The 17,961-nt window shown below is 39.6% G+C and overlaps 1 protein-coding gene and 1 long non-coding RNA gene across 3 annotated transcripts in view; both read right to left on the bottom strand.

The window, feature by feature from the left end:
- Positions 1 to 15,127, bottom strand: LOC134004296 (uncharacterized). The gene is made up of 3 exons (XR_009927841.1): positions 10,794 to 15,127; positions 10,566 to 10,635; positions 1 to 10,467 (listed from the first exon to the last, which is right to left on the bottom strand). It is a non-coding gene; the product is annotated as an uncharacterized LOC134004296 (long non-coding RNA).
- The window catches only part of LOC134004295 (insulin-like growth factor I), a 30,859-nt gene extending 13,381 nt beyond the window's left edge, over positions 1 to 17,478 (bottom strand). The window contains exons 1-2 of one of the 2 annotated variants that reach the window (XM_062443518.1): positions 17,190 to 17,478; positions 15,687 to 15,846 (exon numbers count right to left, since the gene is read on the bottom strand). In XM_062443518.1, coding sequence (XP_062299502.1) covers positions 15,687 to 15,846; positions 17,190 to 17,237 — 208 coding nt within the window. In that variant the 5' untranslated portion in view covers positions 17,238 to 17,478. The remainder of the gene's footprint in view (positions 1 to 15,686; positions 15,847 to 17,189) is intronic. The other variant, XM_062443519.1, reaches the window with a different exon arrangement.
- Positions 17,479 to 17,961: the final 483 nt, after the last annotated feature.

Consider the following 17,961-nt stretch of genomic DNA (forward strand, 5'->3'; position numbering starts at 1 on the left):
AGAACAGCAGGATGAGTTAGTCATACAAACAGTATTTAAGAGCTGGCCAGATTTTAGAAGTTGAACGTTGGCTAAACCCTCTTCCCAAAACATTGATTATTGAGTTATAGTTTAGCAACCATGACTAAGATATGGCAGGCCTGTCAAGCTTTGGATTCCTCCACATTTTAAAGTGTTGAGAATGGGGCGATAGTAACACAGATACAGCGTACACAAAGAGTTTAGAGTGTTTTTTTTTTACCCCCTTCAAAAAACAAAAATACAAGAGAAAAAGTGGAGGGAATTTGATTGTCTGCTTTACTGCAACAGCATATGTTCAGCTAGACTCACAGGTCAGTCTCTAAATGCTTCACTCATAGAAACTGAGGACAAGTTTCATGATTAAAACCGGGTGGAAACAATTAGAGAGTTTGCATTGCAGAACCAATTCAAAGTCTTTAGGGCAGACCTTCACATTCGGGCGGGGACATGGAGAATTGGGGTGAGCATAATTTCCAGTAAGGTGTGTTCTTGATGAAATGTAAGAAGCATAAGTTTATTAGCCGCCATTCTCACCACTGTTCAATCAACTACCATGCATTTAGAAATCCCCAGACTTCGGTAGACAGAGATCTTCGATTGTCTGGTAATGTTCAGCCAACTACAGTAACTTGTTTTCTTCAGTAGTAACCCAGTACTACTTTGAACACACACACACACACACACACACACACACACACACACACACACACACACACACACACACACACACACACACACACACACACACACACTCTACATTAGTTTGTGGGGTTACAGGTTGTTTAAAAAAAAAAACTGTGTTCAAGACTAGCACCAATGCTGTGTAGTATTTCCGGTCGGTTTTGGATTACTATCAGAGTTTAGGCTAGCAGCTCTTGTGCTGTTGAAGCCAAATACATTTTCTAGTCTTCATCCTAATCTATAACATTAAAAGTGAAACATACTGTTTGAAAATACAAACAATAACAGGTAAATCTAATCTCTATTTGTCCGTAAACTAAGCAGCTGGACAGGGTTATTGGTTTTAACCCAATGACAAAATCAGCCACAGAGGACGTTTTCTACCTGGAGTTAATGTTAGCTTAGTTTACTTGTCAGTAAAAGCTGATAAAATCTGCAAGCAACATTTCTCAGTTCAGATATTACAAACCCACTGATTTAAATTAAGGACCCTTTATTTTGAGAATTACAAAAATTTTGAGTATTAAATATTTGTAGCAGTTGAATAACATATTTATACAGCACAAAAAAAGGACAGGCGTATCAACAATAACTCACGGGGTGGGACACCTCAACATCTATGAGTTAGATTTTTTTTCCTCTCTGAGGCTTTACTGTTTCCAGAATCAATCAAAGAAAAACTGTGGCTAGTGGCCCAGACACTACACCTGTAATAACGCTGTGATAATGGCCAGATCATGGGTCTTATTCCTCTGATAAATGAACAGCCTAAATTACATGGATTTCTTCCGTTCAAAATTTACAGTGTATCACATTGCACACCGTCAACCCTTTATGGCAGCTGTTTCCCCCGTAAAAAAAGGGGTGTCACAGTCACACAAATGTTCAGAATATCACGCACAGTCATTTTGGTATTTTTTACACAGAGGCCCCTCCAGCGAGGCTAAACCACAAGCCCCCTGAGCCCGATCAACCATAGAAAAAGCCAGGGAGGCTTTGAGGCCGCACCCCCATTGGCTATACCCCACTTTTCATTCACATTTTCATTTGGCAAAAGCCTGAGCACCACTCAGAGAGAGAAAATGGATGCTGAAGATGGAGGAGCAATGCCTTCCATGCCTAAGAAACAACAGTAATGTAAACAGAAGAAGTGAAAGTGTTCTTGTCATAGTCTCAATTCAATCGATAAAAGACGTCGTGTGACACATCTTTTTGACACATCAAGTTACCATGACGTCAATACTCACTTCCTTTTTCAAATCCCTTACCCCCCAAAACCCACCCTCTTTTGGTGGCCTTTAGAAAAACTCTGACTCTCCATTTACAATTCCCTGCTCACCTTGAGTAATATAACCCTGATGGGCTTTTCCCTGTTACCAAATGAAATAATAATAATTTAATATGGCATTTACAAGGAGGAAATGCCTTTCCCTCTCAGAGTTAATAGCTCTTGGCTCAGAGGCCTGCCAGTGCTGACAAAGTACATTAACTTCTGCTCTCTGTCTACCTTGTCCTGACAATGTTGTTTTGGACAGAGAGCAGCTTTCATTGAGAAACAGAAGCATCTTTCTCCTTAGACCCCCAGACCACAAAGCAGGGTGGACGCAAATGGAGGTGTGAATGAGTGGGAGGACAAGGGGAGACGATAGGAAGGCTTTCATGTTGCACATAAGGTAGAATGATGCTAAAAATACATCGTGCACCTGCATTATTTAGGGAACAGAGGAACTGGCTTTACCCAGATCTCAAACTTCCAAACTGAAGTGTTGAACGAAACATGCAGACGACAAAAAAGATCTTAGTTTAGCTTTTGAAATATGTATTTTTTTTAAAATTAATTTTAAATGCTAATTTATTCACCTTTTATGGCCAGGTATTTCACTGTGTTTTTGTAATGCATTCTTTTCATCTGAACAAACAAAACCAGCAATGTCTCCCCTGTGGTGTGCATCAGTGGGACCAGCATTGGCTGTTATATTAACACCTGATGTCAAGAAATTTAGAAAGAGAGAAATATGACATTGAGCCCTGGCTAGTGATTATATAATGGCTGCTGAAAGCCAAATATGGGGCCGTGTCTCCTTGTCTGGCCTGTTTTTCAATCCCTCCCAATAAAGCCTTACAAATTAACATCCGTTATTATTCTGAAAATAGCTTGCAACCCTGCTGCACAAACAGCTGGAAGGGAGAGAAAAATCAGCTGGCACCAGTTCTAACATGTAGGATAATCAGCTCGGGCAGGTTGGGGAAAAACATGCATGTAATAATCACGTCTAAAAGCCTTGGAAGGTTTTAAATGCTTCAATTCCATGGATAACTGCTGTAATCCCTCATAAACAAAGAGATGTTTTCTGTTACTGTTGTTAAACCAGGGCTGCCAACTCTCACGCATTGAGTGTGAGTGTCACGCAACTGACACAGCTCTCACGCCACACATGCCTTTTCTCGCGATCATTTTTCGGCTTCGCTTCCTCCAATGCAAAATTTGTGACTTTAAGCGAAGGAACAGTTTTTTTTTCGAGTTCAGACAGCTGAGCGTAACAAGGTTAAGGCAGCACCTTTCATGGATTGTCTGTGAACTCACATAAAATCTGTTTGAACGAATAGCGTGCAATACAAAATTATTGTAATGTGTGTTGCAGTGGAGCAGCTAAGCAGCTAACCCGCTCAGCATGAGTGGAGGAAGGCTGGAGAGACTGCAGTGTTAGCATTATTCACACTGGGCAGCTCACAAGGTCTACGTTACTAACATGAGCCAACGATTGTTCAATATTAAACCGGTAGGCACCAAATACTTAGCTGCAAATATTTAGTTGAAATTGGATTGAATACTTGTAAGAATCAGTTCATTCTTAGTTTGGCTACTGGCAATAAGAAAAATATAGAAAATCACTAGCCATATCCTTAAATCTTTTCGCCTCTATCAAAAATACACCAATGAATCCACTTGTCCATGAATCTTGGTGTGTGTGATATATCTTATTGTGCCGTTGTTATTAAAAACACATAAATGAGCTATACTGTTGCACTGGGTCATGTTAGTTTGTTTAGAAATGGCCCCAAAGACTAATAATTAATTTCAGTCTGTTCAGTTCATAGAAAACAATTAGTGAATTCCACTGTAATGAAGAGCTGAAAATGTAAAATAGCACGTTTAAAATAAAAAATAGCATATTAAAAGTATGAAATGGGCAATCAGAAAGAAAGGCAAGCATAGAGGGATACAGGATACGTAATACAGGATATGTACGTTATTAATGTTAGTAATTTTTAAATAGTTATTAATTTTCTGTTTTTGTTTTTTGAAGTTACCTTCAAGATCAAACAACGTGTTAAAAGGGTAAGCATTATAAGCTGCGGGTTCAGCCTACACCCTTTTTTCAGACTGCTGAAAAAAAAACCTTTAGGTTGGGTTATTGTGTTGTTTTGAGGTACTCTAAGTATCTGTATCTTTTTTTATGTGTTTATGAATGTATAAAATATGAATTTATATATGCAGACCAGAAAATAAATTCTATTCAAACATCCAAATCAGAGAGTAGTTCCTTGTAAGGTAGATGCCACCACGCTGTGCATGTGTTACATATCCTAACCTCTTGACTTTGCACTGAAGTTGTTTGAGATATTTACAATGCACAATGTGGCAAGTCAAAAGGTTGTGATATGTAGAACAACAAGCTGTATACACTGTATTTGAATGGGCAATGCAGCACCTTGCCGGATGATGTTGTTTTTTGCGGGAGCTCTCTGCTTTGGGACCCCTGCTATGCCAACACAGGGTCTCATTGAAATGCATGAGGGGGCTGCGTGGCTGTAGTCTGTCCAGACATTGCTTTAGACTGCAGGAGTGGTTTGAGGAGACATTTTGATATATTCTGACATGTTTTTGCCGTCTGACTCCATTTCAACTGCCATGAATTCAAGCTCATCCTCCACCAATGAACTGGTTATAAAATTTCAGAACCACATGAGGGTTTGATACTAAAAAAAGAGTATCCCTTTGGAGTGCAGTATTCCTTTGAATGATTTACATTACATGTCAATCTGTCAGCATCCCTCTTAACATGAAACTATGCAGTAGCACTAACTGTCTTCAACGTGTCAGATTTTCAAATTTATAAAGTGTTTCATCTGATGCCACTGCACTGCTCCGTCTTACATCTTTGGTTTGGTCTTTGACAGGCGCAGCACACATAGTGTTCGTTCCTCTAAGGAGCTGCACTGGGGAGAGATGGCTGGATTACCCCATTCCAGAGTGGCACAGAAAGCATCTGAGTTTTATAGCCTGGTCATGGTCAATAAAAACCAGTGGATTCTTGGAGCCAGTGCACTGCTCTTCCTGCGAAGTGTCAGGCAGTTTACAGCTGGGCAGGGACTATAAGAGCTGCTAAAGTACTGGAAACTACCTCTTTATCACTGGTACCACAAAGAGTTTATGGCATGAGTGAAGTGTTCCTTATATTACTGTGCTGTCACACTGGAATCTTATCTAAATGCATTGGCAATAGACTTAAAAGTGTTCTTCAGAGTGTTATAATAATAGATCAAGGGCAGATTTTTTTGGTGATAGTATAAGACATCTTTTGGAAATTACTGAATTATATAAAAGCGAACATATCCAACAATAGGAAAAGGTTTATAAATGTACAAACTCAGGTGGTTCTTTAATAAATTGGGTGAAGATATATATATATAAAATCCTCAAGTAAGATTATGAAAAATGGGTGTAAAAATCAAGGGGTGGTAGACAGGGTTGTCCCTTGTCACCCTATCTTTTTTTGTTGGTAACAGAAACAATTGCAACCAAAATTTTTGTGACTATATACAGTACAATTCAAAACTTTGGACACACTGTCCTATTCCCTTGAATAAGAAAGTGTGTTCACTTTTGACTGGTACTGTATATAGTTCAATGTTCATCTTTTTCTTTTGTACAACTGAGATGCAACAGTTAACAATTTCAACAAGTTCTTGCCTGCTATAAAGTCCTATTTGGCAAGTGCAAGGGATCAAAAACTTGACTGTAACTGTCTCTGTCTCTCTATTAACAAAGTCTTGGTCCTAATAAAGGTAAAATTGAGGGTTGAAGGTTGATAAATTAAGTAAACATCATGAAGAGTGTGCTACATTTCCTGGTCCCTATACAACTGCCATGTGGAATGAAAGATTATGTATGAGACAACTTCATGTTAAGAAATAATGCAGCAGACAGGTTAATCATATCCACAATAAATCTTGGTGATCTCTGCACTAATGCAACTAGATATATCCTGTTCCTTTCTTTGTAGCAGTCCTAAATTATGTGATTGGATTAAACTGATTAAATGAGTTTCAAAGGAAAAGTACTTTTTAGTCCTGAAGTGCCCTCAAATCCCTCATGTTTCAACTTCACCTAATGTACAGGTCTAAATCTGGAGGACGCCTGTCTGTCCTTTTCATGAGATGCCTTTTTGTTCCGCTGGGCAGTAATTCACAGAAGGGTCAGAGATTTTTAGTTCAGGTCTTAATGGGAAAACGACACCTTTTCACAGTGTTGGGGAGGACACAGGAGGTCTTTCTTCAGATCTTAGTGGCTTTCGCTGTGCACTCAGGTCCACAGTAAAACTAGAGAGGGAGGAGGAGGAGGGGGGTGTCCTGATCATCCTGTAATCCACATAATCCCCTGCTGCTGAGGGACGAGGCCAAGTTATGTGTGTGTGTGTGTGTGTGTGTGAGTGCGTGCATGTGTGCGTGCATGCATGTGACGTGCTGTTTACACATTCTACCTCTCTCTACAGCTCCAGTAGCTTTGAATAAAATTGACAGGGACAAACACTGAAGAGGAAGTCTCATCAATGGCTGCTAAAAACAATTTCCACCTTCCTCAATTCACATGTCATTAGTACAAGCCAAAACAACACCTTAAAAAAATACCACATTTCACATTTGGCTGCTCTCTTTTTATTAGAACTTCATGTACCAGCAGTTAGCTCTTGGCAAGAAAAGATGGATTATTCCCTCTTGTCGTAATTCCTGAGAGTGTGTGCATCATTCATTAGCCAGAAATAAACAGTAAGATTAAAGATCTCACACACACTCTAGAACAAATGTGAACATTTCAGCATGAACTTAAAGTGACTAAGGACAGAGAGCTACTTAGCACTTACATTTTAGCCAGAAAAACTCCCATAACAGATCTGATTCATGGAATGAACATCCCAGTCAAATCACCCCACGTTCCTGCCTGCTAAAGCATTGCAAAGACAACTGAGGATTTCTAGGTCAGGCTAATTGGAAAAACTGACTACAGTTGTGGATTTTTTTTTTTCTGTTTCTGTGACCACAGTTTGTTTCATTACCTAAAAAAAAAGAATTTCCACCAACTAGTATTTAGCATTTCTGTCAGGGTAGGAAATCTGTAGTCTTCAAAATGCAAGTTTAGGCTACTTAACCGGTGTCATGCGTAAGGTGGATTGGCAAAAGCCCTCTCACTGCAGAAAGCCCACTGTCGTTGCAGCACTGTCTCTGGACACATTATCAATCTTAGGGCTGCCAAGTTGAACACAGCCAGATTGGAGGGGAAGAGTTCAGGGAAGGGAGCATGCCTCCTTTGGCCAAACTGTTACGCTGCCGGGTCCTATAGACGACAGAACCCAAATGGATTCTCCAGATATTTCACTCAAACAGCCACTGGTACATGTGGCAACCGAACAAGAAGAGAAGGGAAAAGGAATGACAGTGAGAATATGAGAGAGCGAGAGAAACCGAGGAAGACAGAGAGAAGCATATTTTCCGAAGCACAGCACCCTGCTGCTCAAACCTCATCGTCTCTTCAGAAAAAGGATGGAGTGTTCGTGAAATACACCTCTTTTTCAACACAGGAAAATGTGGCATTGATAGATGGACGCTGTGCAGTTCAGTGACTGCTCAGTGTAAGGTAATGCGGGAAAGACAAATACATTCCCTGTACCACAAAAAGGTCTGTTCCTGTTTAAGACGTGTATCCTGCATGAGGATTCATGAGTTACATTGGCCTCCATTCAAGCCTTTCTCATGACATGAATATGGACAGTTGTGCTGTACTTCTATAGCCTTTGAGAAATATTTATAAAGCTGTAGTAAAAATATGCTATCAAGCCAATACTTCATCGCACTCTCACATCATCCAATCTCTGGACACCCTCATACCTTGTCAAAATCTCAAACATTTCATCGACTTTTAGCTACATCTGCAGCCACTTCTTTGGATGGATTTGCAAACTTTCAAACTGAGATATGAAACATTACTGTTGGGATCTAGCAGTGAGTTTGAACTTGATGAAAACTGACCAAATATTTTACAGCTATCACCATCTATAAAGAACATGCCAGTGTTGTGTTGGTATTTGATCCTTGCAGTTTACAAGAGAAATATAAAGCGTTTACTAAAATGTAATCTTTGATAGTGTAATCCATAATCTTCCACTGAGCCTGAATGAAGAGAACATGGTCATTTATACAAGAGAAGTGCTGCAGCAGAAGGAATCCAAAGACCAAAAAGTCTAACTGGCAGAAAACTGGCAGTCGAGCTGGCTGTCATGACCACTTCACAGCATGCGGGTGTTGCCAGCAGCATCTGGACCAACAAGACTCGCAGCTTTGCAGCAGCTTGGTGGGTCTCCAACAACTCTCTGGCAAACTCTATACAAAGGGCCCGATACAAAGAATGATGTTGACTGGTCTTGGAAGAGGTGGAGGAATGAGGCAGTTGGATGGTGGGGAGCAGCAGCAAGGTGCATGGTGACCCTACTGCCAGACAGAGTGTTGAAATTAGATGATTCTGCAGAAAAACTGGTTAAGAAATGGTCCAGGTTAAGCAACTGAAAAACTTTGTCAAGGTTAAGGTAATGGTTACGGGTTAGATTAAATACTGGTGTGTGACAGGACATAAACTCTGGTATCACACACTGCTTTCCGCCTTCCTACATATAGGACACTACTTCCTGCATTGGGCATAATCATCAATATTGGACATAGAATACATTGTTCAGATTGATCCAATATGAATGTAATTTTTGGGCATACTGAGTTTTGCATGGGCTATATGAGAGCATGCAGTTATTGGAGACCAGAGAACTTCCACAAAGGCAAAGTGGAGACATCGTCACATCTGATATTCCTTATGGACACAATTTTGGAGCAACACGGGGTAGGTATCCCATCTGACCTGGGAATACCTTGGGATCTGCCAGGACTAGCTGGACAATATGCCTGAAGAGATTGACATGATATAATGCTTAGTTTGCTGCCACTGCAACCCATACCTGAATAATTGGCGATAAATAGATGGATCTTCAGCTCTTTTGTTAGAATGATTACTTGGTGCTGAAGGCTACAAAAGGCACCATAACCACAGGTATCATCAACAGTATAAGTTTCTCAGAGCAAGAAAGAGCATGTATTTGGTTGAACCTGAAAAAATCCTAACTCTATGTGAAGACAGTCATTTGAACATTTCCCAAGTATTAAAGACTAGTTTGTGACATATTGGAGGGCTGTTAAAATTCTCAGAAACCTGTGCAACCGCCATTTGTTGCTGGAACATATTTGTTGTCTGAAACACCATGGCAGGTGGTCCTGATGAAGGCAGTTCACAAAAGGATTGGACTGAGAAATTATTCAGATGAAGATTTCCAAGAATCTTCACTTTTCATAGGAGTGCATCAAGAGCAGTAAAACAGTCACTGCCGACTCAACTGGACTTGGCCAAGACAATAAAATTACCATGACAGTTTCTTTGGAAAATTGTAACTTGAACGAATGCAAAATTGGTCAATACTTTCCAAATAGTAATGGTTATCCAGTAGTATGAGGACAGATGACTTTAAGGTTCCACCAGTAAATATGAATAACACGGTCTACTCTCAAGTTATTAACATGTTATTATGTTACTAAGAAAATTGATATTTACAGTAGAATACTGGCAGCAGAAATGCCAGTAATATACTGTAACTATACAGTATTTATACAGTTAAATGATTTCACAGTTTATTATAGTAAAAATGAAACACAGTATCTTTCGATTTTTGTGATAATTTTAATTTACAGTAATTTCAGGTTACTTAAAATTCTAGAAAATGTCAATTTTCAATGCAATTAAATTATGATGAAAATTATGCAAATAATCAAAACACAACTTAGAAAGGGCATGGATCAAACAAACTTTTATTTAAAAGGGCAGAGTCAACACGAATTCTGCTGCTGTAACAACAAAATTGTTGGATGATCCAGAGAAACAAGCCAAAGAAATAATTTTGATTAGCAAAATAAAAGCTGTAATTCCTTCCATTTTATTGTTATAATGGTTATGTATATGTTATATAGTGACTTATCTTACCAAATTTGAACTTGACTTCAGATTAATACCAAGGCAACAATGTATTAGCCGCTGTCTGTGAAGATCATAGTTAGCAACATTAGGAAAACAAACTGTGCTATTAAGAACACTGCAGAAATTTGCATTAAGACCATCATGAAAATATACATTAGTAAGAACACTTTGAAAATATGCATCAATAACAACATTAGGGTGGGGGGGTCTAAGGTTTTACCTCTTAAAAGAGTGAGGAAAGCGTGAGGAACATGCATACTTCTGAATGAATTCCAGAGTACAGTCCGCCTCTTCAAGATACTGAAGGTTGAAGGTACAGTAGATTGCAAACACAGCAGCAAGCCCTGTCAAAAAGGTTGGTGTGATGCCCTCCGATATGACATGGTCAATATTGACTTGCCCTGTTGCACCTGAAACTTAAAGTAACAGCAATATCAGAATGCATCTTACCTTACGTAAACATCTGCAAACTCAAAGAACAATGGTCAATCTGATAAATGAATGAAATGCATACCAAGCTTTATCAGGCAAGGACTTTAAGGTAGAGTTAGGGTTATCTCAACATCAACTGCGTCGGTGGACACCTGTAGGGAACAAAAAAGTAAATTACCAAAAAACTGTCGGTAAGAGTAACCTAGAGGTAAAATAACTAGGCTTCAGAAGTATCCTCAGTCAACCTGCTGTCAATAAATAAATATGGAATAAAAATAATAAAGGGGCAAGAAAGAGAATATAAACTTACATCTGAAAGAAGGACCAGCTCTCTCCAAAGTCTGCCATAAGCAGCTGAACCATACGATGTCCCATTTCTTTGTCGGCAGGTTTTTTAAAGTATTCTGTGATGGCTTTCCTACATTCCTCCACACTGAGTTCCAAGCTGTCTCCGAGCAACTCAAGATGAGCATATATGCACGTTTTATTAGAAAGAAAAGGCCATATGCCTCTCCTATCTTCAGTTTCAGGTGGTCCCTCCTTTCTGTGAATCTCATGCAGTCTTTGGTGGTTCTGCCACAGTCTCATTAGTTTCTTCTGGTGGGAGCTTTGGCTGCAATCTTGATTGTCCACAAGTGTTGGTTGGGTATCTCTTGTATGTAGAACTGGATCTAAAGCCATAGTTCACATTCTCAATTCACTTGAATCAAAAGTGATGTATAACCTCCAGAAGTGACCCGTCTTCAGTCATATCAGCAAAACTCTTTGGGTACTGCCTAATGGTTTAGGTCTCTTTCTCTTTCGCTTTCTACAATTGCAGAACGTATTCCCTGTGGCATTTGTTCCCAATTTAGGGCCCTGGAATGTTTCTGGTCACCTTTTCAGTATATGAGAGGTGGGAGGTCTGTCACTTGGATCACTTTCTCCTGCCCGGCTTGACAATAATGCAATTGCTAACAGCTGTGATCAGCTAGCATGAGGCGGCATGCTTGAGAGACTGACAAAGCACTACTCAGTGGTGTAGAGGTTGGAATAACTTGAATCCATTTAAATGCATCCAGGAGTTTTCGGAGCTGAATGACTGGTAAGCAATGACTTCCTGCTGTGCATATTTTGAATCTTCTTTTGACTTCAAGCGAGAGCTCTTAAGTATAGAAATTATTTGACACTGGGTCTTTTCAGAGAGATTTGGCAAGGTCTTGTAGATGATCTCCTTGATTGCCTCACTCAAGTTAGCCATCATTCTGAAATAAAGGGAAAGAATGGTGAAAAATAATCATTGGTGTGCCATTGACAGTGTACTCAAGGAAGGGGTAGTAATCTATCAAATTCACTTGATTAACACAACAGTAGCTTCTCTATATCCGTGTAAGGCTGTAGACACTTATGTGCCTAGAAGAACACATTCGCTGCAATATTTCTGCCATCCCACACATCCCAAAGAATATTCTTAGAACTGATACTGGAGTGTACTTGCTTATAGTGTTCCCACACTGACTCACTTTTGTATTTGCCTCAACTGCAGAGGGTACCAGGCCTTTATTGGAGGCAGGCTTGTATTAGAAAGAGGCCTTTATTCCTACTTCCTTTGTTTGACAGGTATATTTGCTCATATTTTTGCATGTGGCCTCCTTGTTTTCTGATCTGCTACTACTACTGCATTACAAGTGCAATATGCAAGTGGAGTAATCCACTTACTCCAATGTGTGGAACAATAATTCTACCTGGAAAAGTTTTGGCAGTACACCACTTAGCTGTAGCATGTGGATAGCATTTTATAACAGGCACCAAGAGTTTATCCACCCTTGTTTTTCCCCAGCCTGTTTGTGGGGCTGGCCTTAATATAATCATGTCAAATGGCCAAGAGGAAAAACATGGTGCCAGTCCTTCCTTGCTACTGTATGCTCGCAATGAAACACGAAATGTCCAAAATACATAGCTACTGGTTGCTGCATGTTCCACATGAATTATTAAGAGCAGCAAAATAATTTAATACTAAAGCAGTATGACAAATGGCCCAAGAATAAGACCCTGTCCAAGTTTTGGGGTCCGTCTGAGTAATAAAGGCACAATGATAGAACTGCAATCAAATGAACAAAGTCAATACATAGAAACAAAGGGTTACAGGAAATGCTAAAAGCTAATTAGCTTCCCACATGCACTGAAATTGCCTTATTGTTTTCTTTAATCTAATCTACACTTTTCAGTTTTTACCACAGTCCAATTTTTTCACAGCTGTTGTGATTGTGCAATAGCCATGCATACTTGTATCTAAACAAATCGTTGCATTGATGCATGATGTAGACAGGTCCTGGCAGATTTGTAGCCTTCGTTTGCAATAGTAAAGAGTTATCGTAGTTAGGAATCGATAAGCAGGACCAAATTTAAAAAAATGTTTAATACCAGGTACCCAGTTCTTATCATTTTGGATTTGGTTTAAATTTGGAGTCGGTTTTCGGTTCCCAAAGAGAAATAAAAAAAGAGCTACATTTTCAAGAACTGTGATTCATTAGTATTTTCTGCATAAACCTCGGATTGCTTATCACCTGTATCACTAGGAGGATCAATCTGCATATCAGACTGCTCTTGTTCACTATCATGGGAGATACCTGGGTTCACAACTGAATCAACCAGATTTTCCTTAGCACCATTTTTATGTTTCCTACTCATGAGTGAAGTGAATGTGGCTAAAACTGTAAAGCTCCTGTCACAGTTAGTATAAGGACAAGCAACTGTTTCCCCTTCTCTGATTTATATTTTCAAATGAGAGTAAAAGGCTCACACATTGCACTGCAGAAGTCAATATGACATGTTAGTTCAACTACACCACACAACGTAGGCCTAACCACACATTTGTCTTTATGTCTGTAAGTGTGACACTTTAAAGTTGAAAAGTTTTGAAAAGTCCGACTGCAATCTGGCAAAACACACTTAAAAATTAAATTAGGTGTATTTTTATGAATTCTCATGTGCCTTACATAAGCCAATATTGTGGCACAGTTATTACCGCAGACCTGACAGGGGAACATTTTTGCTGCCAATGCGGGAGAAAATAAAGTGGCCTACACAATTGCCAGACTTTAACTCCAGATAGTCAATTCCATTTCATCAGCATTCAAATTAGTGTGACAATGACCAAATGCATAATCAAACATATTATGCACTGATGTTAATTAGGCTAAAATATGTGAACAAGAAACCCAGTGTAATTACTGACTGCTTTTCTGTACCCCTGTATCAATCTTTGCACTGACACTTTTCTAATTATAAACCAAGTCACAATGTTAACCTTGGTTGACTATGAAATTAACAGTGAAAAAAAATCAATGTTATAATTGTATGTAAACTCAAATACTATAAGCTTACTCTAAAAAGATAAACCACCTTTCTACTTTGAATTCTCTTGATCACCACTCCAACCTTCAAGTATGTTTAATATTTTTTAGTGGCATTTGCAGCTAAGAAGGGACAAAAGGTTATTGCTAACTAGTTAGCAACAACTGCTACCAATCTTAAAGCTGCAGTGTGGAACTTTTGTCTGCCCCTTCTGGCAGTGAGAGTAAATAGTAGTTACCTGACAATGAGCCCATGACCCTGGTGTGCATGCTCTATGGGTGTCCTTCAACTCTGGCAAACCAATCACTGCTGTACTGATGCATCAGTACGGGAATGTCGCCACAGACACCAGATTAAAAACTCTGGTATACTGTGAAATAGGGATTTAACAGACAGTGATAGGCTTAATCAGCACTGTTTGACCTAATTTGGCAAGGGCGTGAATGAAACGGATGTTCATATATATGTAATAGTCCCGCACTCCAGCTTTAAGGAAATTCAGATGTTCAAAAATGGTTGGCATTTGATAAAACACTCCAAAACTCCAAAATTCATGTACATATTTGGTTTGAGCTATTCAGATCTTCTTCTTCTTCTTCTATTTCACATTATGATAAGTAACATTTTAAAATCACACAATCACTAGCTAGACAGTTTGCTGAGCATCATGTTGATCTCAGAGATTATTTTGGTAATGCTACCTTAAAGAATAAGATACTGTGAAGGAAAACAAGATTGTTTTTAATTACCGTCTAATTTGTTGATGCACAACCCCATAGATGCAGATGAAGCAGGACTTCTTGTTGAGGTGTAGCATATGTCCTCTGAAGGGCGCCCTCCTCTGGAGAACTGCTTTGCAAATGAGCGTCTCTGAGAAAGTCTCCTCACGAGTTACTAATGGCAAATTATTTCCGAATATTCTTTCAAATGGAAAATTAACCTTGACAAAACTGTTATTTTAGAATTAAAAGATGATGCCAATTTATTGTTAGATGTCTTATCAAGCTCCAGTATTCTCTGTGTAACACCCAGTACCCAAAAAAGACTGTAGTGTAGGCCCACTGTAAAACATTAGCATACTCTAGAGGGCCTCTGTGCTGTTGCATCATATGGACCAGCCCACAATGCATTGCTAACTGCAGTATGAAACCGCAGTAGACATAAATAAAGTATATTAGTGTTGAAAATTGGCTGTAAATTAACAGCAATTACTTACAGTGTGCTGCTAATGTACAATCACACTGCTTGTCTCTGACAGAAAGATCATGTTCTGAGAAACACTGGCTGCCGGTGGAACATTGCACCTAACCTCGGTAGCTCCATATATCCTGTGCTGTTCTGGGCTGGGTTGTACACTTAATGGAAAATCGGAGATTTAAATCCTGGATTCTTGGTGGAGGGTTTTCTTTGGGTAGCTTTCCCTTCTCTGGTGGAAAAAAGAAAAAACTTCACTGCAACATTTAGTTTCTACCCCTCCTCTTTCTTAGAGATAGTCAGCCAAATTCCACTTAAAGCCTTTCCCCCATGGGCAATACTGTGATTTGCCACAAATGATAAGTAACTACAAAAATGTAGTTACTTATCACTATTCCATATTTCATTTAAGGTTTGCTTGTTCAAAACCTGGGCTTCAGTCCATCAATGAGATGAGCATTAAAACAAATGTGCAGGGGATGAATGTAAACTTCACAGGAGAAGATGTAGCAGTGGATGAGGAATGAATGAAGGAAGAAAGAGAACATTAATGCAGGAAAAGTCAAGACGAGATGTCAAACTGGCTGCTTTTTTATTTATGAGCCTGCTGGAGGTGGAGAGCTCTGGGACAGATACAGCCAACCTTTATGAATAAATAAAAAGGTGCACTTACTGAAATAAAAGCCTCTCTCTCCACACACAAACTGCAGCGTGTCGACCAGCTCCGCCCCGCACAGGGTCTCTGGCCCCGCCCCTGTTGCCGTCGGAGTCAGGGTGAGGACGCACAGCAGTAGTGAGAGGGTGTGGCTACAGGAGATACAGCACATTGCACACTGTGCACAGGGAGAGAGAGAGAGCTTTAATATTATCACTGCTGTTAAACACAGAGCATCATCAGAGAAACAGTTTCAATAAATCAATACCTTAACCAAGAAAAGTCACACTTTTAAAATAATTGCTGTCTTAGTACATAGACATTGAGCAAACCAGCTGGCACAGATGTTGGCTCAGTGCCTTGCTCAAGGGCACCTCAACTCTGGCATTTTCGCAGATAGGACTGAAACCAGTGAGCTTAAGGCTCCAACTTCCAGGATTTCCCCTCTGCTAAACAAGAAATACAAGTGGCCGTGGCCACAGATGGTAACTTTACAGGGTTTTGGAGATGTAGAGGAAAATGTATTAAATCCAGGCTTCCACTTGGTGCCAAAGTCAAACAGTCAAACAGGAGGTTGACAAGCTCTGATGCTCCGGGGCGCCTGTGCGCAACGAAGCCGAGCGCGTCCAAATTGAAAACACACTTTTCTTCCTTATCATCCAGCTACTCAGCCCCTGTATGTGTCATAATAAGTCAATAAAGACATATTAATGGATTAAATCACCCAGTTCAAAAATCTATCATCAATGGCCACTTGGCAATAAGGCTTAAGCATGTCCCCTGTGCCATAAACCAGCTGTCAGTGCAGTATTACGCACAGAACGGAGGCAAAAGTGCTTCAAAATTGAAAAAGCAGAATAAAAGATGCAAAAGCACCGGGGATCTTTCCGATCCAAAATGTGAGATGGAAAACGACTCTCCCGCCAAACCCAGCAGAGGAAGCTGAGTGGGCCAAATATACATAATAAAGAGAATAAGCACAGGGCATTACCCATCTACATTACAACCCCAACCGCTGCGCCCGTAAGCATTTCATGTTAAGATCTCCTCTCTTAACCCTGCAGCCTCAGGTTAGATATTTAGCACTTAATAATGCAGACTCAGCAGTAATTGCTTTGAAAGTTGCAGAGCTGCATTAGGGCTTTCTGGTGAAAAAGAGCGCAGGACGCACAGAGGCGCTGAGGATGAAAACCCATTCATCCGAGCAGTGAAACTCATGCACGATTCATGTCAACATTCCCAAAAGAAAAAAGTCAGTTAAAGCAGAAATGGACAATCTCTTACTATCTGTGAAGAAAAAATCACAAAGACATGCGGGATAATGACTCCATGAGAGAATAACAAGGATAACAATTGAATAAATTCACATATATCATGCATTTAAAAGCATTAAAATATAAATAAGCAATGGATATTCCCTTTTATTGCTTCAGTTTAAGTTAAGGATGCTCTGACTGAATAGAGAGCAAGTGAAGAACCAAGGTGATAATCTATAGTGTCAAAGGAAATCAGGTAAGTTACCTTGAAGACATCACATAAATGCCACTGAAAGGAAAGAGCGCTAGACATCCCCACGGGTCTCCGCAAGACAAAACCCGGCGAAAATGAACTTGTTTGAAGTCATTAAAAAACGGGAGAAAGAGGATGAGATGCGGGCAATGTCACATCTCAATATTCCGACTTTGTTCCATTGCGCAGGCTCGTTTTGGAGAAGTGAGATTTAGCGAACAGGAGACGGATTTAGAGAGAAAATCCCTCACATTTACACATTACACACACATTACACAGACATTTTCAACAGGAAACAGCTGGGGCAGCATTTGCCTCCTACTCGTCCTAAGTTATTCATTAAGGATTTTGGGCACATATTCAAATAACGTCATTTCTCTTTTTTTCTTAGAACTAGATTGAATTTTGATCTCTGTAAGACTTGGTTAGTAGTTCAGATCAAGATAGAAAAAAAGCGGTCCTGCCCCTCCAGCAGCAGCAGCAGCAGCAGCTCACACTCTGTTTTATGCGCTGAAATCTCATGAAGGCGAAGTTAAAGACAAGCTTGAGGTTATGATATGACTGTTGGTTGTTGTGCGTAATTTGGCACCGAATAACTCAACAGCCCACATACCCTAAGTCTGATCTTTTAAACGGTCAAGTGTATCATTAAAAAAACTTTTCACATTATTCACCACTGTGATATTAACTTGAATACCTAATAAAAAAAAGCCTGATACTAAAACTAAATACATTTAATGGGTAAGTGTAGCACTTTTGTTGTCATGCAGAACAAATATGAGCC

This window comes from Scomber scombrus, chromosome 22, assembly GCF_963691925.1.
Source record: "Scomber scombrus chromosome 22, fScoSco1.1, whole genome shotgun sequence".
NCBI classification, from domain to species: domain Eukaryota; kingdom Metazoa; phylum Chordata; class Actinopteri; order Scombriformes; family Scombridae; genus Scomber; species Scomber scombrus.